Here is a 26925-nt window from a genome sequence, read left to right on the forward strand (position 1 = left end):
ATTCCTTGACATTTTGTGTATGCCAACTAATGTTTTGTCGGCCATCAAAATGGCGGTCGTCCCCATGTGAGCTTCACTGTCAACAATATAAGAGTACCTTATTTACTTAGTATAGAAGTCTAAAGTAGTATAAGTACAACAATACTATAGATAATACATTAATACATAAACATAATATCAAATACATTATATTTGACTGCAAGACCACATCACTGTTGCTCTATAGACTAAAATTGTGATATTCATGGTATTCAGGAAAAAAAACTATCCGTTTTTGTAGACGCATAGCACATTATATATATATATATATATATTAATAACAATACAGATTAACGTCGTTCAAAAATAAAGAGATATAGTAACTACAACTGTCAACTGTTGTCATAGCTAGAACCAGAATAAGCTACACGCAACTCGCCCACTCCATCCTCATGTTAGTCATCTCCAGGCTTCAGGGAATGTGCCCCATTATGCAAGCATGCAACCTTTCAAATGTTTCAATCGATCATATCGTTACCAGAGGAGGCCGAAAAAATGGCCACGGAACCCCCCCCCCCCCCCCCAAAAAAAAAAAAAAACCAACGGAAAAAAAGCCCAAGAAAATAAAAGTGCAATCATTGTAAATTTTAATATTTTATAAAATGTGGCTGATTGTTGATTATACAATGGATTTACAATCATACAATATTTTTATTTCTGTGATAGAAAATACATTTTTAACAGAACATAAGAACAAAATATTCACGTTTCTAGACTTGTGGTAACATAATAATATAGATTGTATTGTTAACTATCACACGTACAAATCTAGTGTTGAATTAACAACAAAACACTTATTAAGGGTTAATTAATTTTAGGTTAAAATTTAAAAAAAAAATACCTAATTAAATACTATTTATATTATTTAAAATATGTATCTATAAATAAATGTAAATATATTATGTATAATATATTTTTTTGGGCTTTTTTTCCGTGGCCATTTTTTCCGCGATTCCGTTACCAATGAATTGTAAACATCCTAAAATATTTCATTTTGTTTTTCTCAACCTTTATTTTTCTGTGTAACAAACTAACAACTGTAAAATAATAACAGTAATAACCCAAGATGTTGAAACCTTTACTCTAAATAATCATAATTCAAATAATAATAATAGTAATAAAAATAATGTTGACTTTTAAAATATGTTTAATAAATATTTGAAATAATAATCACAATAATTACATTAATATTTATTCGAAGTAAAAATACTCTTTTAATTTCATCAATCAGAGGTGACTATTTAATATTCGCTGATAAGTTTTGATCTCAAACAATCCTCCAGAGTCCAGAGACATAAAATTAAATATACCAGTAGCCAGTAGGCATGTTTGTTTATCACTCACTAGTGGATAAAAGTGGAACTTTTTTAAAACTTTAAATAGTATGATCTAAACCGCAGTCGTTTTAAAACATTTATTCTTGAGCTTAATCTCCATGCAAACTGTAAAGTTTTTTTTTTTTGAAAATTCACGTTATTGTTATTATGCGAGTCTGTGCAAATAAAATCAATGGCGGTGACGAATTAATATGTATACCTTTAACAGGGGTGTTTCCATAGGGTATATATTATATACTACAACTATACGCCGTATAGGTATTTCAAGATTTTTTTTCAATATTTGTAAAGATTTACGAAATATACGTAATATAAAAAGGATGTATAAGTTATTTGGTATACAATTTACCGCTCTTTACTTCTATAAACCATAAGAAAAATATTTTTATTGTATTAAATGTTTATATTTGATGATAAAGTATACTATCAAAAAAATTAATGGGAACACCTCTGTGTGTTAATTCCTCGGTTTCCAGAGTTTGACAAGAATCACCTAGATCGAGTGTTACAAAGCATTTGCTAATGGAATCCTGCAATATGGGCCATGGAGGGTTCCTGCAGCTTAACATATTTTATTTGATCGGTCATAATGTTCAGTGTTCGAGTTAAAAAACACAACAAAAGCACAATTTCTAAGTATTAGCAATTAGCATCCTACCTAAGTAGCATTTTTAGCATTTAGCGTCGGTTTCTTTTAAACGTGTAATTCAACGGTTTAAAACGCGGTGTGTAGTCTGTCTTGTGTGAACCATGTTCTGTTGAATTTTTTGAACTTAAAATTAAATTATGGTTCATATTCGGTATTTCCAGACATTGAACGGTTCTGAAATGCGTTGATGCAAATTAAAGTTTAGGTGAACATGTTTTAATATCGTGGGTTAGTTTACACTGTTTACAGTGTGGTTTACGGTTTACAGCTTAGAGCTAGATCATCTTATGATCAAAGGTTTACAATTTCTCTGAATGATCACACTAGAACACATCATAATAAACAGCTTAAAGAACCATTGAGGTTCAACGCTGCCATCACAATAATTTACAAACATATTCCATTCTTCCCAATAGTACGCCATGTTTATCTGAGCCCTTTCTTGAATTATTCTTAAATCCTTCACGACTGAATCCCTACATCTAGTTATGGACAATGGACCTGCCCATAGGTCTTTTTTTACCTCTCATTTCAACCACCAGTGCTTGTTTGATGATTCGGCCATCCGCCCTCCATACGTCATGTCCTAACCAGTAACCATTAAAGTATTTCGCTTCTTGTATATGAAAGAATATTTGGTCTTCCGTATAGTTCTTGTAATTCGTTAATTTTTTCAAATTGTTCTGTTTCCCTTTTATTATATAGAGGTCCATAATTTTTTTCAATATTTTACCCATTAATATGTTCACACCAGAACATGGTTATTTAAAATAGACAAATAGTAGTAACTAGTAGTTATCGGTGGATGAATAGCGTGCTTGGCAACTTTGCAATTACATTACAACTTACGACTTTACGAGTATTATGTAATATACAACTTACAAGTAACTGGTATCAACCATTAGCTTATCAGTGGTATAGGATAGGACGTCGTATAACAAAATGTGATAATCTTATTATCCATGTATGTTGATAACTGATAATTATAATAATTATAGTATTATCATTTGACATTTATCAATAATTCAATGAGTTCACTGTTCAGTAGAATCGGAGAATTCTACCCATTTTTTTTTGCGATTAATTTTAAATTTAAGACGATTGTTACACTTAAAATAAAATAAAAATCCATCATTTTTTGTTTTATAAATGTGTTCAAAGTCCAAGGTATCCATCAAAATTCATTTGTATTTAATTTTTGTACTCTAAAGTGCTTTATATTTTATGTACTGTTTGCTTAGGACAATGAACAATGTCGATTCAGTTGGTCCTCCAGATCCAGTATCAAATTTGAGACCAATTAAATATCATATACCAAAAAACGAGTCTCGAGTTGAACGGGAATTGCGGCTTAAGCGAATCGAAGTGGCAAAATGGAATCATGAATTTTGGACTAACCATAACCTTAGATTTCTAAAAGAGAGAGAAGCGTACAAAAAATGTTTATCCGACAAGGGTATTTCTACAGCCACAGCCGATCAAATGTCTGAATTTTATAAAGATTTCTTAGACAGAAATTGGAAAACACATGTAACTTATAACTTTGAATGGTATAAAAAAAATATAACAATTGTACGTTTAATGATGAATAAAAATATGTTCAAAGCAATTCAGTGGATTAAAATATTTAAATTTTAACTTTAAATTAGAATGCGTCTTATAAAATCATTTGTAAGTCAAGTGCTTAAGTTTGCTTAATAAATTATTTTACTTATGCAATAACTGTATTCATTAATTTGTTATTATAGGGCATAAATCGCTATTCTACTTTCATACATTATATTCTTTTTGTGTTATTATTATATAACATTTACCTCTCACTTACACTACTTAAAGCAAGTTCCTTATCAAAAACGGAGTGTGGTAATGAGAAATCAAATGCATCATATTTTCAACTTAAACTGTCTAACGGCAGATGGGACAGTAGACGTATGGTTAAGACGTTTGACAATGTAGTAATAGCAGAACAAAAATCAAGCGGCATGGTATGTTTAGCCACACAATGCTCAGTAGATAGATTACATTCTATTGTAGAACTAGCAAAAAATTGGAATGGATCAATATCGACTGCAATTTATGTAGCTGGTGAAGAATTATATTATTTACAAGGTAGGTTTATTTTACACGGATGGACGACTGAACTAAATCATTAACAACTACTTAATTATAGATTATGTAAGATTTCTACGGCGATGTTATCGATCAGTTCGTCAAACCGTTACTTTTCATCTTGCGCTACCTGCAAATCAATTTCCACAATCCACTCAATCAGGTTTTACAACAGATCAGTTACCATGCCACAAGGATCCAGTTATTGTTTTATCAAATTTGATGAATCAATTACCAGAAAATCTTAAACGATGGAGAACTCGCATGCCTTACCCTCAAAATCATCTGAGAAATCTAGCTCGTTTAAATTGTCAAACTCATTACGCATTGGTCACAGATATTGATATTATTCCTAGTACTGATTCAGCAATATTGCTCGATACATTTTTGTCTGAAAGACCAAAATGTTTAAAATGTGTATATGTTTTGCCCACATATGAAGTTCATAGATCGGCAAACTCACCAAAAAATGTTACTGAATTAATAAAATTAAAATCTACTGGGCTTGCAAGATACTTCCACATGGAAGTCTTTAAATTAAACCAGATGCCTACTAATTTTCTTATGTATGTATCTAATATTGATTGACTACAAATTAAATAAATGATATTGATTTAATCAATTTCATATTATATTCTATCATTTAGCTAACCTAAGTAGTTACTACTTATTTGTATATAATATTAAGTTCTCAATCCTGTAGAGACCTATTTTAAACTCCAATTATATATTGTATCATAATCAACATACTCAGATTTAGTAATTATTAATAAAATAAAGAAATAGTTCATTAATTTTTCATACTCTTCTTTAACAATATTATGTCTTGTATTATTTATTAGAACAGTATGTACTATGTGTTATACATGCCTTACTAATATTTAGTAAAAAAATATATATATATTAATAACTTTGGGTAATAATTATACTTAATTTTTAGGTTTGAAAAAAGTTCAAAAAAATATAACGGTTTACACATCAGTCATAAGGTACCCAAATATCAATTGTATTATGAACCATTTTATGTGTCATTAAACAACGTACCGAGTTATGATGAAAGGTTCATTGGTTATGGTTACACCAGGAATTCTCAGGTTTGCTATCCTCTTTTAAAGACGTAATTTTTTTATAAAATTGTATTATCATCAAATTTGATATTTTCAGGTGTATGAAATGTTTGCAGCTAAATATCAGTTTGAAGTACTTGCTAATATTTTCACGTTCCAACATAGTTTTGCCTCACAAAAAGAAAAATCTCATTATCGAGAAATTCAGTATGCAGAAAATCTAGCATTATTCAATAAATTTAAAAAAGAAATAGCTGCACGATATTTACTAAGCCATTATCTATGAATTAAAAAATTATTTTGTAACATAACTAATTTTATTCACAATATTTTTGAAATTTATATGAATTTGTCATTAGAATTTTAATTAGTTTAAAGATAATTTAAATTCAAACTATTTTTTTTAAATTACGATACTTAAACTTTTGCTTTGATTCTGTTGTAAAATTATAATATAAATATATCTAAGTCATGTTTCAAAATTTAAACTTAAATATCTTATATTTTAATCATATTAAAAATATAGATTGTTTATAGCACAATTAGATTTTTTTTTAAATAAATAAAACCAATGTTTACGTAAATAATGAGATTTATATATTATAATATAATATGAATTTTTGGAGACCGATAACAATACTAAATCCATTAGTATTTATTTTATATGGTATTGCACAAACACTTAATACACGTAACAAAATTGAAAATAAATTAATCCTTAAATAAAAAAAAAATATGCATTCATTAAGTGTGCATTATTGTTTATAAAACAGTACACTTAAAAATAAAAACTAATAAAATGTATACAGCATTTTTATTATTTGAAAAAATCGTATAAAACTCAGGTAACGTCTAAGTATTTATGTACAACATTCACGCAACTGGTTTGCAACTATGGTTTATAATTTATAAATAATAATAATTAAAAAATCTAGGAAAACAATAATTGTTCGCTTAAAAGTAACACTATTAAATGCATACTGATATACTTATTTAATATAAATATTGTTTTTGTTTTTTTTTTTTATTGTTTTTTTTTCAAACTTAATACTAAATTCACTCTAAAAACATCTTTTATTTATACAATATTTACATGACAATCTTATTCAAAAACTATTATTTTTTTTTTAACAATATTTCAAAATTATTTTTTTGTAACAGAAGTTTTTGTAGAAGAACACTATCAGTCCAATTTAAAACTTGTCACTTTAAGTACTGTTGATTTCTTGTTATATTGGAAGACAGTATGTCGATAGTCAATTGGTAGATGAAAATAATAAAAACTATTCTGTATGTACAAGTAAAATGTACACTATTGACATTAAACTAAATGTTTGAGTACAACCACAATTTTGATTGATATGTACAAAAATTACAAAGTTAACAAGTTAATCTTCAGAGTGTGGTCAGCTAGAATGACACAAATCAAATAAAAGCTGTGAAATTGTTCTTGATGATTCAACATTACTCAGTGCTATATTTGACAAGTGTGCTTCATATCGTTTTAAATGCCTAAAAATAACAATGCAAAAAATTAGAGATACCATGGGCATAAATTTAAGTTAATTTAATTTAATTTTTACAAACCATCTTCCAGTCGAAGAATAAATGACTAGGTTTCTCAAAATAAGTGCTGACGTTAGACGTATGCTCTTGGTTACTGGACCTTCATTATCATCCTACACAAAATAAACAATTTTATAAATGAGACTTAATAATTAATTATAGTTCATTAAAATTCATTATAAAGTAGAAGAAAGCTAAGTCAAATGTTTAATAATATTTTTAACTACATTTAGCAGTGATAAAAAATATTTTAATTCTTTATAATATAAGGCTAAAAAATTTATTTTTAGTTAAGTATAGTCACTGTTGAAACAATTATCTTGAATTAAAAAAATTCACCATCTTAGTTCATTTCAATTTCTGGATATTTTTAAAATATAATAGGTGAATAATATTATATAAGTAGATGCTTTTTATTATGCATAGCATTTCTTAATAATTTTTTTCATTTAAAACTATATTTCGAAAGACGAATTCTATTTCATTTGTATAAATTAGAAATTCTAAACTAATAAATAAGGTCTAAAATAGGTTTCAACTAAATCTCAAACTAAATCAGCAATAAAAATTAAAAAGTTTGGTTAATATGGACAATTTCGTAGAGTAAAATAATGATTTTTTTTTCAATATGATAATAAATTAATTTAAATCAAACAAAAAAATGTTTGTTAATACTGTAAATTGTAGAAATGTTTTTATTTTATTTTATAATGTATTCAAATTATTGTACTTATGGAAAATGTTGGTATATACATATATATAACTACATAACTATAAATATAAAACATATGTATTAACATATTTAACTGATACATTAACTGTAATATTTATTCAACAGAATTATGTAAAAAAAATAGGTAATGCATTACATGAGTAAGAATTTCTATTTTGCATACATATCTAAAGTGCTAATTTTATAAAATAAATGTGCTTAAAATATTATACTTTCAAAGCAGTTTTAAATTATATGTCATACACAATGAAAATATTTGTATAAATAATAATATATAGCATTAATTTATCTATTGAAGGGACTATGCTTCATTTTCCTACTTAAATAATATTAAAATGATAATATATATATTATATATACAGAAAACATGAATTTTTCATCAAGTCATTGAAAATATATACAGTGTGTTCACGATATGAGGTACCACTTAATATTTCCTCTGGATGATCTTGGATTGAAATGGGATTTTCGGGAGGTAATAGGGAGTACCTAAATACACATTGTCAGGCAAAATTCAAATCTGTAACACTCTCGATATGCGCATGCGCAATAGAACTTACTTTTTTTTAATGACAACACCAACTTTTTTATACGGATTCAGGTAGAGCATTTTTTTTCAAACAATTTTTGTATAAAAAGTTTTATACATAAATATTAAATTTGACCGTTCTGTAACTTTGCCAATTTTATAATTAGAAAAAAACTTTTTATACAAAAATTGTTTGAAAAAAAATACTCTACCTGAATCTATATAAAAAATTGGTGTTGCCATTAAAAAAAAAAGTAAGTTGTATTGCGCATGCGCGTACCGAGAGAATTATAAATTTGAATTTTTCTTGACAATGTGTATTTAGATAACACCCTATTACCTCCCGAAAATCACATTTCAATCCAAGGTCATCCAGAGGAAAAAGTGGTATCTATATCATGAACACACTATATATAATCAAAATAAATCAAAAATTAATTTACCAAAAAAATTGAAGAATGATTATAAATAATTTAACAATGGTTATATAGTTGTTATTTGGATATCACGCCAGCATGATATATATTGTTTCATCTTACATTATTCAACATCGCAAATTTGTAATCAGCAGTTCCAATTTGGTATATTAAGCTATAATATTAACTCCAAATATTAGACAAGACACTTAAAATTGGAGTATTATCTATGTTTTCTCATTGTTCTCTCTACTGTATTTTAATTTTATAGTACATTTATAGTTATATACAATTATTTAAAAATCCTCATAGCTTGTCTAAAAATTAAAATGTAGAAAAAGACAAATAATGTTTTTATTTTAAAGTTTGATGGAAGGTAAATTTTTTCTAATATTAAAACTTGCTACACCACAACATTGAATTAGCTGAGTATAAATCTACCATAATGAATGTTTAAGAGGGCACACAACATCCCTAATTTGTTGTCTCAGTCTTACAAACACGAGCATAGCAAATCATGCTCAGCAGTTCACATTTTATTCCATTAGCTTAAAAGTGAAAAGACCTAATATGAAACTTGATGGTAAGAACCTAATCGGTATTTTGTTGGAAGTTATTTTTACGATAATTCAGTTGTAAATCAGTTCAGAACATTTTTATTTTACAATTTATTGTATGCGCATAACTCACTTAAAAACTGAATTATCATAAAATACTTTCAACAAAACACAGATTATGTTCTTATCATCAAGTTTTATAATAGGTTTTCTACTCTGATTTTTAAGCTAACAGAATAAACATGAACTTCTAAGTGTAAATTTGCTAGGTTACATATTTATATGACTAAGACAACAAATATAGGTGTGGCATCCTCTTAAGAAGGAAACAACTAATGCAAAATTATTAATAATATAAATGTTAAAATCAGTCACAGCATTCTTTATTTTCTGGAATATATGATAATACCTTCAGTATTTTTAAAAATTGGAAATTAAATTGTAATATGTTATTGTTACTAAACAATATGATTTCTAATAACACATATTTTTGTATCAAAAATAAAACTGACAGTCATTAAATACAAAACAATAATTAGTTATAACTTCTATGAAATATCTATACAGGGTGATTCTTTTATCATTGAACACTCATTATTTAAAAAAGTATTTACTTTTTTCAAAATATTTTTTTACATAGTTTCAAGTTGTTAAAAAACCAACGTTTTTATTAAAAAATTATATTTTTAAATATTTTTTATCCTTATCATTTTTTAAGTTTTTTACTTTTTTGAATGACAACATAGAGTTTTAATATCATATTCCAAAGCAGAATATTTTTCTGAAGAATTTTGGACGAGTAGTTTATGAGTTATAAGTATTTAAAGTTTAGATTGGTGGAGTGGAGTGGTACGGGGTTACCCCGCAAAATGTTTGTCCACTACTCCGCTTGTCTAAACTTTAAATACTTATAACTCATAAACTATTCGTCCAAAATTCGAATTTTTACGTATCAAAATAATTAGAAAAATATTCTGCTATGGAATATGATATTAAAACTCTATGTTGTCATTCAAAAAAGTAAAAAACTTAAAAAATTATAAGGATGAAAAATATTAAAAAACATAATTGTTTAATAAAAATGTTGTTTTATTAACAACATGAAACTCTGTAAAAAAATATTTTCAAAAACATTGATACTTTTTGAAATAATGAGTGTTCAATGATAAAAGAATCACCCGGTATATATTATTAGTTAAGCAATTTTTTTTTAATAAAAACAAAATATATAAAAAAAGCAGAAATAATTTGATAATATATATTTGGCTCAAGAAAAATAACAAATCAATATAATCTAATTGAAGATAAAAAGTATCTATTATAAATGATAAAATATCACTAAATCAATAAAATATTGATAAACTTCTAAGAATTAACTTCACAAGCACATACCATACTAGCAATAAATAAAAACTTTCTTGAAACATGCAATATGAATTAATAGTAAAATAATTTACTATTTTAGTATTTATCAATATTATACAACCAAAATTTGAAAAGGCACACACTCAAACAGAAATTACCTGATCGACACTCCCAGCCGATTGTTGATTGCCAGCTGCACTCACTAGTCTTTGCTATGTTTCAAGAATACATAAAATTAATTAATTTTTTGGTTCCTAAATAATTCTATTTTGTTTTTACATAAATATATATGAAATTCAATTTCGTATGTTTCTTAAAAACCTTAAATGTAATACCTTAAGTATTAATTTAAATCTAGTTTATCATAACTAATTCTTAATCATAATAGTATACTAGATCGCTTAAAAACATAGTTAAAGTTTAAATGTCTAACCTGTAGTTCTTTGGGATTAACAAATTCCAATGCATGCCTTTTAATAGCATTAAAGGCAGCATTAGGTGCATAACCAGGATGAGGTGTTGGTGGTGCTGGAGCTGGTATTTCGCTACGACCACTTTGAGACAATTGTCTTCTTCGGACAGCCATCATTCTCAATACCTACAAATGGGGGAAAAAACGAATTGTGAAATATTTTAAGTTATACCCAATATATTGCAGCACTTACATCAGGATTACAGTGTCTATCAAATAAGTGTGTCATTAATGAAAACCGTTTGCGCTTCATAGCATCACATCGCTCCCATAAACATTGCATTTCTTGTACACCATTAGAAGGACAATGAGATTCACATGCGTGCATATAAACCTCATTAGCAGATTTAAAATTACGCATACATCCTCTCCATTCACATAAAAATTGTCCTTGATGATTGGTAGTAGTAGTGTTGACTTCCCCAGTAACCTTAATTGGAGCTGTAGTGCGTATCCTAGTTTGAACCAATGGTGTAGGCAAAGAGGCAGATACAATATGAGGTACAGTCTTAATGACCTTAATTTGCTGTTTATTAGCATTAGAAGTCACAGGTGTTACAGGTCTAGTCACCATAGTTGTGGTTTGTTTAATAGTTGGAGCTGTTGGAATTCGCTGTACAATAACTTTAGATTGGTTTGATGGTGAAGAGGTTTGAACAAAATTAGTCTGACTTAAAGTCATAGTGTTAGATGATTGATTATTATTTCCAGCTGGTTGTTGAAGAATTATTATTGTTTTAGCTCCTGAACCTTGAGGTGTAGTCTGAGCTACAAGAACAGTTTGAGCTTGGCCTTGTACTAAAGCAGACTGAGGTTGAGCCAAAACATATTGTGGCCCACCAGCATTACCTTGATGAACCATTGTTACAATACCTCTTTGATTATTTGATGGCCATTGAGTGTTTGAAGATGATACAATGATTTGCCCAGGAGTTTGAAAAATTTGCTGAGTTGTGGGTTGAGTATTCACTTGAATCTGTTGTTGAGAAGTAGGAATTGTTTTTGGTGGTTCATCATCTAAACCATCAATATCTTCTAAGACATCAGCTGCTAAAGCAGCATAAAGATTGGCAGCAGTTGAAGAAGCTTTCATATTACTTTCATCAACCTCCATGTTTTCCTCATCATTACTACTACTATTACCATTGAGATGTAGTTTCTTAGGCACTTGGTCACAAGCAATGTCTTTTTCAGCTGACCGTTTTCCACCCATAATTACTTTAACTAGTTGTTGTCCAGGCTTTTCTTCTCCTGCTTCCTGTTTAATTTTAATACAAGTAGCTGTTGATTTTTCTTTTGATTCTAAACACGCACCATTCAATTCCAATCCATTGTCTCCAACTTGTATTGATCCATATAAAAATGGTGCATCTTTTTTTTCAATCTCTTTATCTAATAGCCCTGATAGCATTACACTCTTTGATGCTATGTCGTTTATTTCTAATACCTCTGGAGTTCCATTTAAAAGAGATTCCTTTTTTGGCTCCAGTAAATTCACTTCGGTTTGATCTATCAGAAAAAGTTTAGCTCATGAAATATAAGTTTAACGCAATAGAAAAATAGAAATTAATTCAGTAATTTACCTTTATCGCTAAGTTTGTTCAAGCTATTGGCCAACGTTTTATTACTGGAAGCAATTGTTGTAATTACAGACTGTTGATTCTGTTCTGATTTAGACACAGTTACAACCATATCATTTTTACATAACTCCTGTGATAATTAAGAGTTGTTATTAAATATAATTTATAAAACCAATTAGTAGCTAATCACTTACATCAGAAGAAGTTCTGATACCATTTATTCTGGCAGTTTGCTTTGGTACTAAGGATGATGCCGAAGCAAATGTAGTAGAACTATTTTGTTGTTGTAATATTTTCTGTTGTTGCTGACGCTGAGCCACCTATTTACAAAATTAAATATTTAATTATGAGAATAGATTAATATTATAATGAATAAAAATCAAGAAAACAATCATCTAAATTGCATACTTGTTTTAGAATGGAAACGAGAATTTAATTTAAAAATTTAATAGGAATTTTAAAAAGGAATAAATATTTTGAAATAGATAATAAGAATAAAAAATATATTAAACAGTAAAATGAAGAATTATACTAAGTACCTGTTGATAATTTTTAATCAGAAATGTTACATATCAAAATATTAAACAGAGCTAAATGGCCAAATTTTTTTAACTAATTATGAAAGATTTGTTAGTAGTAAAAAGAATAACATACAAACCACTAGAACTTAAAAAAACATTTTGTTCAAAATGTAAGAATGTTATTGTTAAATAATAAGTATATCAAAGAAAATAAGCTTAATTTTATCTGAAGGTTAATAATAATTAAATTGAGTTAATTAATTATACATGGTTATTAATCTAATTTAAAAAACACAATTAGCTGTAAGACAAAATATTAATTTATGTCGTTAGTTTAACCATGCCAACAAACCTTACTTCCACCTTCAGTTCACAGAATGAAATTATTTGAATAAATGTCTATATCCAAAATTTTTAATAACTAAAAGAAAGTAAACCCAAGAAAAATCTAAGAAAAATTTAAATATTCCCATATTTTTTAAGTTTTGGATTAAAAAAAATTAATTAAATAATAGTTTAATGCATGTTTTTATTTGTTAATATTAAATAAAACTTACCTCAGTAATTACTGAAGAATTGCAATTTTGAGAAGAAGCATATAACGTGCATGACTCATTATTACTAAGTTTTATGGTCGCAGAAGGCACATTCAATTTTGGATCGCATACCTTGCTAGCTAATAATGTTTTAATTAAAGATGTATTGCTATTAGATAATAACGTTCCTTCAGGTTGAGATATAGTAGCAGATGCAACTGTAGTAATAACAGATGTTTCATTTGCAATACTTGTAGATGATACAGGATTCTGTATGGTCTAGAAATATAACAATAAGATAATATTTACTAAAATAAATTTCATTTTTAGACATTGAGAATGTATTAAAACATTGATTATAAATACTAGTATTAATAATTAACAGTGTGTACAAAGTTCACCCAAGTTAAAATGAAATAATTTTAAATAATTTGAAGTATTATGAATCACAAATAATAATAACTTCTACTAAATTTTAATAATAATAATTTTATAACAATATAACTTTGATAATCAATTAATAATTGCACATTTGATTATTAATGTTCACTAGTTAACATTTCTTTTTCTAAGATCTACAACGATATAAATTTATATTATCAAAAGAATGACCTATCAACTTTTGTCAAATATTAAAGATTCCCAACACATAATTATAAAATTTTATTTCTAGTTATTAAACAAATAAAATGATTACCTTTCCTAGGATTTCACGCTTAATTAAAGGAGAATTTTGTTGGACATTAGTAGCTGGTGCGCTGAGTTGTGCTTTAAGGATAGGTGAGGTAGGAATAGACGAGGGTGTTACAGATGTAGATTGTGTCACAACCACTGGTGTGTTGATCGGGAATGACAATGGTTTTGATCGAACCTGAATTCCTTCGTATGCAATAATTTGAGTGGGTGGATCCATGGCTATGCCACCTTGGCTTTGTGCAAGTTTTACAGTTTTTGGTCCAACGCCGGGTCCAAACACAGCTCTAAATACAATTTTAATTAATCTGTTATATTTATAAAATTTAAGTATTTGTAATTTACTTGACACAACGTGGGAAATGAAGTGGAGCAATAACTCCTCTTCTTCCAGCTCTAGCACAAGCAGTCATATATAATTTATATAATTCAGCTTGATCAATTCCTCGTCCAGGAGTAGGACACACTTCAAGCACAGCGCGAATCCAGTTTAATGCAAATTGTTCATTCTCTTGTTGTATCATATTAGCTGGTTGAGGAACACTTGGAGAAGTTTGGCTTGAAGATACTATAGCTGAATTGGTTGTAACAGTCACAGTAACTAAAACCAATTAATAGTTAAAACGCAATGTTTAAAAATCAAAAATAATTTAATTATGTACCTGGAACCATGATTTTGGGGCTAGCAACTGATTGCACGGGCGGTGGTGGTGGTGGTGGTGGTCCAGTTGGTGTTACAGATGTAAAAGTATTTAAAGTTGTAGACATAACAGGTACAGCAGTTGGAGCATTTGGTAATATAACAGGATTTGCAACCGCGGGTGTGGGTAGAGGGAGTACATTCTGAGATGTGAAAGTCGAAATTAGATGTTGGGATGCATTAGAAGGTGGAGGAACACTAGGGGCTGCCATCAAATGTGTCTTTGGTGCTGATTCTGCAGCAAATGTAGTTGTCGAAGGAGTTGTAACAGTCTCAATAACTCTCATCAATATACATGCTTTGGGTCCATATGTCTGTGCCTATGTGTGGACCAAATATTAAATCAATATACGTTTTTTTTATAAATGTATATTAAATTGTAAAATCATTTATAAAAAAGTTACCTCAACAGTAATTAAAGACACCAGAGTATCAATAACCCCATGTACATGAACAATTGCATTACAAGCACGCTCACCAAGTGAGCTCAATGAGTAAAGACATTCCAATGTTTGTATTAACAACATAATATCATGCAAGGATAACATATTACATATTTTATCGTATACCTAAATAACACAACATTTTTAATATATTTTTAATTTTAATTGGCTTTGCATTTTTTTTTTTACCTTTTGATTAATATTTTTCAATAAAAATTCTTCATTTGATTCTTTGGAGCCCATTCTATTTAAAGCCTCAACCGCACTTAATATGATTGAACGATCATTAGATTCAGTGATATTTTTACAGACAATATTTAATGTTGCATGCTGCAATGAACCAACATCAAGAGGTACTACAGGTCCAATATTACCCAACATCTCAAAACCAATTTGATGCAAACAGTTCCATCTTGTTGCACAGCACAATAAAACAAATCTAAGAAATGTCAAGTCTTGACCCATTACTTTCATATTTTCTTCAAAAAATGTCAAATTTCTGAGTATTAAAGCCACTTGGTACACCCGTTGCCCATATGGATCATCCGTACCAAGAGGCCTTTTCAGGCCAAACAATTCATCGTCGGATGGATCAAAATTTAATTTCACTTTATTATTTCTAAAATCATCATCATCATCACTACAAGAACTTGACTCATCATCTTTTCGTGGTATAGTTTTAGGAGTTCGAGCAGAAAAACGACTTTCGTCTGTTAAATACATTAGTTCTTGTTCATCAAGAACTTCTTTCCAAAATGATTTTATTGACCATTTTCGAACTTTCCGATAATAATCATCCCAATACTTACGCGAAGCAGCTATAAAATATTGAAAATGTAAATTAGTATTTAGTAAAATTGTTAAACTATATTATTGTATAATAATCTTACAATGAGTAAATACACCAGCGTGAGCCAAGAGATGGTGAAGAATTTGTGGGCACTTTGATAACTTAATTGCATGTTTGTTTTCATTAGATAAGAGGATACAAACATTAATTGCCAGGTCTTGCTCATTAGGTAAAGGTGATAACAACGATAAAGATAATTTATCATAATCACTAGCTTTGTAGAGATTGGTTGATAAACCATGAAACGCTCTTACAGATTCTACAAAGAAAATTGTATTAATTAACTAAACTATATTCAGAATATGGAAGGTACCAGACGGCCGACTCATACGCATAGCCATGGCTTAGTTACGAAGCTTTGCCTTGTGTGCCAGCGTTGGTGGAAGAAGCATTTGACAACCACTTCCGACACCCAGTACCTTTTTTATTCTGAACATAATAAAACTAATTCATACATACCATTAACAGCATGTTGATGGTGATTATAAACTAAAGGAACAGAATGCAATGCTCTAGCAGACCATTTTTTATGTCTACTATCTTCATCATCATCGCCAGCAATTGATCCAGTTTCTCCCAAAAAGTTAATTTTTTCATAACGATCTAAGTACCTGATAATAAAATTAAAATAAATATAGTTTGCACTTTGCATGAATTGCAAGCATGCTTTATCTTAGGTAATTTACAGTAGCTGTAGATCACAGAATTTAAGTATAGTATTAATAATTTTACTTTAACTCTTCCTTACCTTAGGTATATTTGTTTTAATGCAACTTCAGCATTAATACATGATGACACTAGATCAAAATTTTCCAAAAGATTTTTCCAGTCATTTCTCTGGTTAACCTATAAGAAAAACAACAAATTATCAATTATTTTCAAAAGAATACTTCCAATTTGACTATTCCAATAATTAAACTAACAATGTATTATTCAAAGAACAAGAAAGTATCATTAACAAAATGTAATAGGTACTGGATTAGTTTAGTGCACTCCATTATCCTTAATATTAGTAGGGGTGTATTTGAAAGGATGCTGGAAAAATTCAATTAAAGGAACATACAGATTAGTTTTATCACTCAACCCCATGGATATATTAGATTTAGATATGCTGTTGCACTACAATACATATAAAATCCTAATACATCAATGTGATGCCTTTGATTATACTTAATGATAAAAATAAATACACAAAAGTACCGTTAAAAAATGAGAGAAAAATAAATTATCCTATCAAAAAGGTTAGGTTAAACGTTTTATATCATAAATAAAATAATAAAAATTAAGTTTATAATCAGTAAATAGTCTTATCGACGTGACAGGCACCATCTAAATACTCGGGTATGAAGACTATGTTATAGAATAGAACGCAACAGTTTTTGGGATTCGTTTTTCTGCTTATTTCACACAACTCGTAGCAGCACCGAACCCCTGACGGACCACGTCGTCACACTGATCGGCGATCGATGGAAACCCGGAATTCTGGCCGGGCGCGGGAAAATATAGAAAAAAAAAACCGGGAAATCGGGAAAAATGAAAACGAGAGAGAACGTTCGCAGTGGAGAGGCGTACACGCGGGTCAGGAGTTCCCCCCCTCCATGCGACGGGTGCGTGTACCCGGATGTGTACAGTAATGTCATCGGTGTGTGTTGTGCGATTCGCGGAGATGCTTAACGGCGACGCCAACGACTACTACTACTACTACTACTACTACTACAGCGACGACGGAACCACGTGGCGTCTGCCGGGGGTATCCCTCCAGCTGATTGGGTAACGGTGACGTCACTCACACACACACGCGGTGGAGAGGCCAACATAACTCTGCAACTACAACAGCCCCACCACCAAAGTCGTGTTTTTATCAATGGCCCCTTGCGCGTCAAGATCAAGTGCATGTCCGTGAAACCGTCCTAACGATGCACATCGAGGTGCGTTTTAGACAAGCCCACCCCCTTCCCACCAAGTGGCAAACACATCGATATCGACGCAACGCCGACTTGGTGCTGTTGAACCACTTGCGCCGGTATCACTACAATAAGTAATAAAATAATATAAAATAATATCATGACATGCTACCTTATTGTATGATGAGTTAAGTGTGTAACTGTGTTAAGTACCGAACCGGTACGCGCACAGCCGATAGCCGATAACTCAATGACTCTCGTTGGATGAACCGATTTCTAATCGATCCATAGCGTAATACTTTGTTTACAAAACATTCATTATGATTTTTATCGACATTCGACTAATTGTTATTATTATTTATCTTTTGACGTTTTTTCGAATCACGATTGATAAAATATTATTTAAGCACATACCGTAGAACAGAAAGCATGAATATAATCAATATCAATCATTTGTACTTATAAAGTCGATGAGCTTACAATGTTATAGTAGTAACTTCATGCTAGAATTGTACATAACAAATAACACATTCAGATATCGTATTTAAAAATATACTATCAGTTTATTCAATATGTACCATTAAAATATTATACTTCCTATAGTTGAATATGTATATATAAAGATAATGGTTTTTGTGTAACTACCGATATTTATATTATACAAATAGGTAATGGATACAATTTTAGGATAGTTATAAAATATTAAACTTAGTTTTTTACAGGTATTTTTATTTAAAAATTTAGTTCAATCACCTACTAGTATAATTTAAAATATAATATAGTCAAATAATAATTATAACCTAACTTTAGACGATCCATACGTCGAAAATATTGAAAGTAACGAATGATTATGCTAGCTGTTCTATACATGGTTTGGAAGATTTTTACTTATGAATTATTACATTTTTGTATAGTTTTAATTTAAATATCAATACATAATCATAAATAAAAGTAATTTATTCATAAACGATAAATATCTATATAGGTACATTTACACATATACTCATCATAAGCTAACCTACATCAATAACATAAATATTGCCTTATGTATCACATTTATACATAGAAATGTGTACCCAGAAACTGTATTTATTACACTAGTTTGAAAAAGTATGGCTTTTATTTATAATTGCCTCAATTGTCATTAATTTTTTTATACATCTCATCCAATTTACCAATTTACGGTATTGAAAAGTTGTTTGAATCGTTGTAATTACGTCGGAGAACAATAGTAACAGGGACGATATATAACACTATATAGGTTCTCTTAATATTGTTAACATTTACATTGGAAACTATAACATGGAAGATAATATTTAAAATAACTTCTTTAAAAATAAATTTAACTACAGATTTAACTGCTACAAAACAAACCAATTAGTTAATTGTTGATGAGCATTACGCTCATTGCGCGTGTTTTTTAATACGAATATATTAAAAGGTTTTAATTTTTTAAATAGATCTATAAGAATATTGATGCCAAATTTAACAATTCTACATCAGTATGAAGATATCACTTATGACTTAATATAAGTTATGATCAAAACATTTTAAATATGTCTAGGAGCAAAAATTTGATGATTGTTGGATACTTTTTATATACACAGGAGTATATAATACTCAACATTTGAGTTTAAATGATGAATTGAGTCTCAATCAGCATAGTATTTAATATTTATTGTCATTAAAAAGATTAAAAATACTGAAGTTAAACCGAGTAGAAAAACTAGTAAGTAGTAAATAAATAATTAAATTAAAAATTGTGTTAAACTTATTAAGAATTTCCTAATAAATGTTAATGGCAATTAATATTTGACGAGAAGTTTCGCTGTAGATACAGTAAACTATTTGATATGATTTTGACAGACCGTTTTAATTGATCGTAAATATATAAAATTTATGGATCACCTATACTACGATATAATTTAATTTAAGCGCATATACTGAGTTTATATGACGGTGTTAAAACGCTCGTGCTATGTAGTTAAAGAATTTAAAACCATTTTAACGTCATCATATAAACATAGTAATTAATTTGTTGGAGTACGAATTGAACTACAACTAAAAGGTTTCTTTCCAATTTTCGATAGGTTATTTGTTTTGTACAACACACACATGTCATTTTAAGCATCTACTTAGACAACTAAAAATTAACCAGAAGCAGAGCGACAGACGGAGTTATTGATTTCTTTTACAGAAATCCCAAGCGGTCTATACACTTGTCTTCGACAATGCGCGCGTAAGCATTCATTTTGTTATGGCATTCAAAAGCTTCTAATTGAAGTTCCTAAAGTAAATTAGTCTCCGTTCTAATACCACAGCGCTCAATAAATTACGTTGTAACTTGTTTAAAAATTAATCTCTACCGTCCACAAATCATAAAATGGTACCACCATGTGGGTCCTAACAGATTTTATGAAAATGGATTCAGTAGTTTTTAAATCTGGGTGCCGAAGAGAAAAAAAATGAATAAAACACTTCGATAACACTCACTGCACAAACATGAGTTTGAATAGCATTGGAAAGCCAGATGTTGATGTTTGGATAGATCGTAATTGAGCCAAAAGCCTTCTTGTTTATAAGTATAGATAATATGTTGTGCTTGAATAAGTAAGTATGTGGTATATACATCACAATTTACAGTATATTATGTAGTGCTGTATAGGCAGGAATCGTCAATAATCATAATAATTTATTCTACGTATACAATAATAATAATTAAACGTTCGACCGAGGCGCAGTATGGCGCGCATTCTATGCAGAATTATATATTATTGAAACGGTAACGGTCAGAACCCATATTATAATATAACGACCATGACCATTATTTTCTTTACTAAAAAAGAAATACAACTGTACATAACATTTCTAAATTCTCATAAACTTTAAACAGTACCAATGTTGGCTTATAACTTATAAAGAGGCAACTGATTCTAAAACGTATACATACAAGGACAGGCCACAAGGCGATCAAGCAGTTATTACAATATTTTACTTCCAAAGAGTCATATCATCATGATACACCCTGTACAGACATTCAAATTACATCTAAATCGGGATTTTATATTCGTTCATAAAATCAATTTTTGTAATCAAAATCGTTCGTGTAGGTGGGATGAAAACGAGGGGGTCACGGTGATTTGAAAATGAAGAAACCACAGTGTTGGAATAATTTTAAAATTGCGTGTAACTTACGTAAAATGGTACACGAGGGATTATAATGATGTCGTTATAAACGAAAATTGTTCTCGGGAGATGCTAGTGTAGGGAGAATAGTTCGGGACTAACACGCCGCTATGGCCGACTGGAGTGGAGTGGTAACGAGGGACGCAGTGTTGACGCGGTTTGCGGATAAAAATATACATAAACAAACGGCAAACGGAAAAAAAAATAGAAAATGTCATAATGATTTTATTTCATAATATGCATTAACCACCGATACTCGGGGGGCACAACACTATACAGTGCACGCCATAATATCAATTTCATAGACACAACGCGTCGTGCGCGCAAAGAATGTGCAATATTCAGTGCGTCGTTACTACGGGTTGGTGGGGTGGGGGGGGGGCATTCATCAGCTGCCGATCTAGTCGTATGATGTGAATATTGTATAGATGTCGTATGTGTGTGTGCGTGTGGGTTTGTGCAAACGATGGTCGACCGGAAACGGTTCGACGACCGACGGAGACACGGGCGGCGGTGTATAATATTTTAGTTGGATATTATTATTATTAAATAGGTGCGGAGAACACCATCGTCGTCGACGCATCGAATGGAGCGCGGCGGCGTCAGTCGGTGGTGACTGGTGTGTGTGTGTAAGTGTGCGAGGTGGGGTTAAACAGACACAGCGGTCGAAAGCAGGATTTCAGAGTGAACGGCGGCGGCAGAAGTAGTTGGTGGGGAGTGCGGTTGCGGTGCGCAATCGTTGACAGCCACGCGACGTTGCCGCATGGTGCGCGCCCCCGGATCCGTTCAATAGCGCCACGATGCCACCAAACGAGCGAGCGCGGGCACCGGGCCCCAGTTCCCTCCACCCGACATCTTCACAACACAACAAACGCAATAACATTATATTACACTACATATATAATATACTCGCCGTGTGGTACATACGAACAAGGCGCGCGCACATACCGCCGTTTTTGTATACAATGCTCGACACCACCGTACCCATTATAGGCCATAATATTACCGATTCACATAATACACGACATTCTGATAGTCTATCGTGTACAATTTATACAACACAATATTATCAATAATCGTTATAATATTATGTCGGGGGATATCATAATATTATTATTATTTGTCGAACATTGCTATTGGGATGATAATTTTCTTTACGAGCGCGATATTGACGGGACCCGCCTGAATATAATGGGCATATGACTCAATACGAATACGGGTTGTAGTGTGGCCGTCCAGAGGAATTCGCCGATCGTCCCATGCGGAAGCCATGTAGCCTCAGGCGCGCTCGCGACACGGGAAGTGTGACCGGCGAAAACCACGATGTGGGCGGCTGGGCGGCATTTGGGAACCGGAAGTGGGGCCCCTGGCACGGCGGCGGCGCCGGCGATGTAAACAATCCGCGGCCCGTGCACTAGGTCAGGACCGCGCCACGGTGGTCACGTGCGCCGCCGACACTAGTGTGGATCGCGGTGGACGGAGGGGGGGGGAGGACGCAGGCCGAGGCACCCGTGTGGTAGTAAGTCACCGGCGACAGTGATAGCGACGAGTAAACACCACGGTGGGTACGTGGTAGGGCGGCGGCGGCTGCGTCGCGTGATAAGCGCTCCGCCGAGTCTGCTTTTAGATCCCCGAGATCGACCGCGCCGACCGATCGTGTTCGCGTGCATACAACACGAGTGCTAGGTATAAACATAACAAATAACTCGTGTAAATAGACGGTTCTGCGGCCCGATCGGTTAACGCGGTATCACGAGAAACCCCGGACATCATGCCAAACCGCCTGAACAACATCCCTCCAACACGGCTCTCAATTTTCTGATATTTTTCTTATACCCCTTACGATGACGACTATATTATTATCGGTAGTCGTTACTCGTAGTTCCGAGGAAAAATAATTATTACGAGATCAAACTAAATCGTTTCCTTGAGAAGTCATCTGTTTCATACCGCCCTAAGATTCAAGATTTTTAATCCAGGTACACAAAACCCGGTTAAGATTTACGGTGTAACTGACGTTTTCAGAAATCAATAAAACAATTTTTTTATGAATAAACAATTAAACTATTATTAAAAAGACTACTTTTGCTCGAAAACATCTTGTTAACTCGGTTATTTACCTTCCTAGAATAATTTCGTTCATTTACTGCCCGCATTCAAATATCGAACACGGTTGATTTCAGTAATATTAACATGAAATGAAGTAACTCACCTTAACCCATCCTCCCTGTGCGGTGACCAGAACATACAGAAGATATAAATCAATATCTTTTCCATCTATTTTTGGTGAAACACGGCTTGGTGTTCTGAAACACAAAATACATTTACTTGTAATTTATAAGTTAAACACAATAGACAAAATATTTAAATTTTTATCTTAAAAAAACAGACACATGGCCAAAAGGAATCAATCATAATGTTATTTTGACAAAACTGGATGATGAAGTATAGATAATAAAACACGTTCAACATTCGTCAATCAATCACAACATCTAAGTAGCATACCAACAAAATGCATTGAAAGTTTCATTAGTCTCGATTGATAGAATTGTAAAACTACTGTTGAATGTGAACCTCAAAGCAAACGTAACATTAAAACATATATTATTAACAAAAGATAATAGGTACCTATATGAATTAAATACTATTTTTTTTAACGTGATACTAAGAATGGAAAATAACCTACCTTCTACGTATCAATTCTAATGGTTTAAACTGTTATTTTGAAAATAAAACAATACCAAGATAACGTAATGTAACACATTTTCAATTGTGTCTAAATAGATATGACGTTCGCCCACTTAAGGTTTCGTATAACAATAATTAGAACACGAAGATTATTTAAATTATGAGTATTTGTAATAGGAACTTATTAATTTTCATATAGTTTCTAATTATAAGCATTAACCTTTAGTCTTCCAACTCCTGTTTTATAGTTAAAGTGTATGATACATGAATTTTAAATATTAAAAAAAATGTTCTTAATATAGTTTGTTGTACATTTTTTTTTCAAATATAACTTTTAGAAATCTGAAACTCATGGGAAAATACATTAAATTTATTCAAATGGTAGTATGCAACCGTATAGTTTGATTGCAATTTGGGGATGATATCGACTCTCATGTTGGTTTAACACTTGTCATTAAACTAGGTATATTACATTTTACAACACAAATATAGACGAGAAACAGCACAAATTATATTGAAATTTTTAATTACTCTAAAAATAATTAGGGTTTGTCCACAGACATTGGTACAAAATTTATCAATTATAAGTAGGTATGTTTAAACAAGAGGGAAAGTAATGGATTTCTCAGAGCAATATTACAATAAAGTTAGATCTGTAGAAAGTTTTTATACATTATACACAACCGTGAAACGCAGTAAATTGTGTACAAGTAGATAGTAAGATTATTTTGACGGCTAGTAAACAAAAAAATGTGAGACTTTATTCTGATTGTGTACGAGAAAAAAAACACTAATGGCGAACCAATAAAATGAAACACACAATCGATATCACTGATGGCCGTTTCATAGAATTGTAATTATAATACAATTTTTAATAAATATACAACTATAATGACAACTATTGTCTATGAATTATTGATTATTTTGAGAAACCATGGAAGGATTTTGAAAAGCATTTTCATCAATGCGTTAACATTAAAATACGAATATAACTATTAGTAACTCGTTCTCGCAAAACGGTTGATAACAAACTAACTTTACAAATTATTTGTTAAATTCAAAACGAGGACAAATTGGCATCACAGTACTGCATCAATAAAAATAACCTAATCGTTCTCGTCATTGGTATGTAATTTTTCGAGCACATTATTAAACTCAATAGGGGCCCTAGAGGAATTACCCCCCCCCCTCCCACAAATCGGTCACCGAAAAAAGTGAATTTCCCAACAACGTTATCCCAAAATGCATTAAAGCAGCAAATTATGTTACTGTTCAATGTTAATATTTATAACTACCACCAACGGGTAATTAAAAATCCGAACATTCTCCCCACTCTAATAGCGCGCACACGTTCATTTCCAAATTAACTCCAAAATGTATTTTAGTGAACATTGTCGGTATTATGTCACAAAAATCTAACTCTGGACAACCGTAGTTGGGTTTATGGATATGGTGGTGCACCAGAAAATAAGTAACGCGCTTTAGAGCACCTAACGCGGAAGATGATGCAATCGCCAGGGAATCGTATGCGTCCGCCTTGGCATTTTGGAGGGAAACACAGACGAGACTTGGCCAAACGACTTGGTCGGGTCGGAGGTGGAAGGATAGTAACTAGCGGAGTGCTGGAGTCCACAAAAACCAACGGAGGACTTGGTGATGGCTCAGCGACGTTCTAAGGGGGGGAAGGGCAAACAACAAGCGACTCAAGTGACCACTGCGGTGGTGCGCTTACCCTCTGGTGTCGTGGAAGTGCTGCAAGTCCCTGAGGAAGCTGGCCTTTTCCCTCGCGTAGTTGGCCGGATCTTTGTTCAGGACGCTGGCCATGCCTGCTGGATGTGTTGGGAACGTGTGCGGAGTTACGTAGGGGGCGGCGGGCCACGCGTGGCGCGCACGGAGCGCGGTGATAGGGCCTGGGGAACGCGCGAGCTAGCAGCTCGTCAGCGCTGGTCGTCCGCGAACATATTTTCACGTCGTTGTCATCGGCGGCCCGTACATCGTTATCACCGGCGGCGGCCGTTATCTAAGCCGCGGCGGATCTGTGACGGACGCGCACACCCCGCGCTGCTACTCGCACGTACTCAGCGGCGGCGGCGGCGTCGCAAGCAAGAGCAGCGGTGGCGGCAACAGCACCACAGTCCAGTTATCGGCGCGCGTCCCGTATCGTGTCGCCAGGCGGCCAGACCACCAGCACACTACGCGGACGTCGTCGGAACGCGAAAAAAAACGGCCACGAGATTGGTACGTTTTTAAGGGCACACGCGATAGACGCTGCGGCGCACACACAAAATGGCGACAAACGATCGGCGGCTGTATGCGCGTCGGGAAGAGTGAAAAAAAAAAATAAAACAACGAAATAAAAACAAAATAAATAACGTGCAACGTCGGCGGCGGCGGCGGCGTGTTTCGCCCGTGCGTTCCGGTACGCGGTTGTCGTTCGGGGCCGGCCCGGCGCAGGCGAGCGCGGTGGCGACGGGCAGCGACAAGAAGGAAAAGGAGAGAAAACAAAAAAAACACACCGATCGGCCTGCGGAAAACCGGGGAAAAAGTCGAATTTTTATTCTCTAGGCGATCCGGCGGAGCAGACCGTTCGTCATAGCACACAGTGTGTTCACGTCGGTCGGGTCGCTCCCACCACCCCACCAACGGAACATCGTCCAAACATTAAAACCTTGTCGCGCGCGCACGCACCTCGTGCGCGCGCCACCGTCCCGACCCGTTTACAGTGGTGCCAACGATTTATAGCCGCCGACGCTGTGAACCGTCGTACGACGACATATTAATATTATTACGTACCTTGTGTGTTGTATAATATACAATATCATGTTTATGCGCACTACGCAGACAAAAATCAAAATGATATTATAATATTACGTATATTATGATACATTTTTCTAAATTGTAACACTCACTAAAGCTTACTCGAATAATTTCCAAAATTCCAATTGGCTATTTATTATTATTATTATTATTGAATTATATTGATGA

General features: G+C 32.1%; 3 protein-coding genes across 5 annotated transcripts; 2 read left to right on the forward strand and 1 right to left on the reverse strand.

Moving 5' to 3' along the window:
• The first annotated feature begins 3032 nt into the window (after positions 1-3032).
• LOC107161958 (Cytochrome c oxidase assembly factor 8) lies at positions 3033-3670 on the forward strand. Its single transcript, XM_015508599.2, has 2 exons — positions 3033-3192; positions 3267-3670. The coding sequence occupies exon 2, from the start codon at positions 3271-3273 to the stop codon at positions 3661-3663; it is 393 nt and encodes a 130-aa protein (XP_015364085.1). The 5' UTR covers positions 3033-3192; positions 3267-3270; the 3' UTR covers positions 3664-3670.
• Positions 3502-6244, forward strand: LOC107161957 (beta-1,4-glucuronyltransferase 1-like). The gene is made up of 5 exons (XM_015508598.2): positions 3502-3696; positions 3774-4134; positions 4196-4700; positions 5075-5228; positions 5299-6244. The coding sequence occupies exons 1-5, from the start codon at positions 3676-3678 to the stop codon at positions 5485-5487; spliced, it is 1230 nt and encodes a 409-aa protein (XP_015364084.1). The 5' UTR covers positions 3502-3675; the 3' UTR covers positions 5488-6244.
• LOC107161978 (Brahma associated protein 170kD) lies at positions 5997-26572 on the reverse strand. 3 transcript variants are annotated; one of them, XM_015508644.2, is made up of 18 exons: positions 25673-26572; positions 23465-23558; positions 16911-17008; positions 16622-16773; positions 16203-16421; positions 15502-16130; positions 15274-15438; positions 14832-15189; positions 14515-14770; positions 14174-14456; positions 13609-13755; positions 12614-12739; positions 12423-12549; positions 11033-12348; positions 10801-10965; positions 10526-10579; positions 6789-6880; positions 5997-6713 (listed from the first exon to the last, which is right to left on the reverse strand). In XM_015508644.2, the coding sequence occupies exons 1-18, from the start codon at positions 25762-25764 to the stop codon at positions 6608-6610; spliced, it is 4479 nt and encodes a 1492-aa protein (XP_015364130.2). In that variant the 5' UTR covers positions 25765-26572; the 3' UTR covers positions 5997-6607. The 3 variants fall into 3 exon arrangements, with proteins under 3 accessions (XP_015364130.2, XP_015364128.2, XP_015364129.1); XM_015508642.2 differs by having other exon boundaries at positions 13498-13755; positions 25673-26571; XM_015508643.2 differs by lacking the exon at positions 10526-10579 and having other exon boundaries at positions 13498-13755; positions 25673-26570.
• Positions 26573-26925: the final 353 nt, after the last annotated feature.

The sequence above is a fragment of the Diuraphis noxia genome, unplaced genomic scaffold (assembly GCF_037042655.1).
Source record: "Diuraphis noxia isolate RWA-SAM2 unplaced genomic scaffold, SU_Dnox_SAM2 contig0004, whole genome shotgun sequence".
In the NCBI taxonomy this organism is placed as follows: domain Eukaryota; kingdom Metazoa; phylum Arthropoda; class Insecta; order Hemiptera; family Aphididae; genus Diuraphis; species Diuraphis noxia.

Bases quoted from the DNA above. Each gene is read 5' to 3' on its own strand.
- LOC107161958 (XM_015508599.2), top strand. From the start codon at position 3,271: ATGAACAATGTCGATTCAGTTGGTCCTCCAGATCCAGTATCAAATTTG.
- LOC107161978 (XM_015508642.2), bottom strand. From the start codon at position 25,764: ATGGCCAGCGTCCTGAACAAAGATCCGGCCAACTACGCGAGGGAAAAG. The intron at 12,740-13,497 runs GTAAGTTTTATT...TTTTGTAAATAG, and splicing joins ATTCTTCAGTAATTACTGAG to GTGGCTCAGCGTCAGCAACA. The intron at 6,881-10,525 runs GTAATTTCTGTT...TATTTTGTGTAG, and splicing joins CGGCTGGGAGTGTCGATCAG to GATGATAATGAAGGTCCAGT.
- LOC107161957 (XM_015508598.2), top strand. From the start codon at position 3,676: ATGCGTCTTATAAAATCATTT. The intron at 3,697-3,773 runs GTAAGTCAAGTG...TTGTTATTATAG, and splicing joins TGCGTCTTATAAAATCATTT to GGCATAAATCGCTATTCTAC. The intron at 4,701-5,074 runs GTATGTATCTAA...CTTAATTTTTAG, and splicing joins ATGCCTACTAATTTTCTTAT to GTTTGAAAAAAGTTCAAAAA.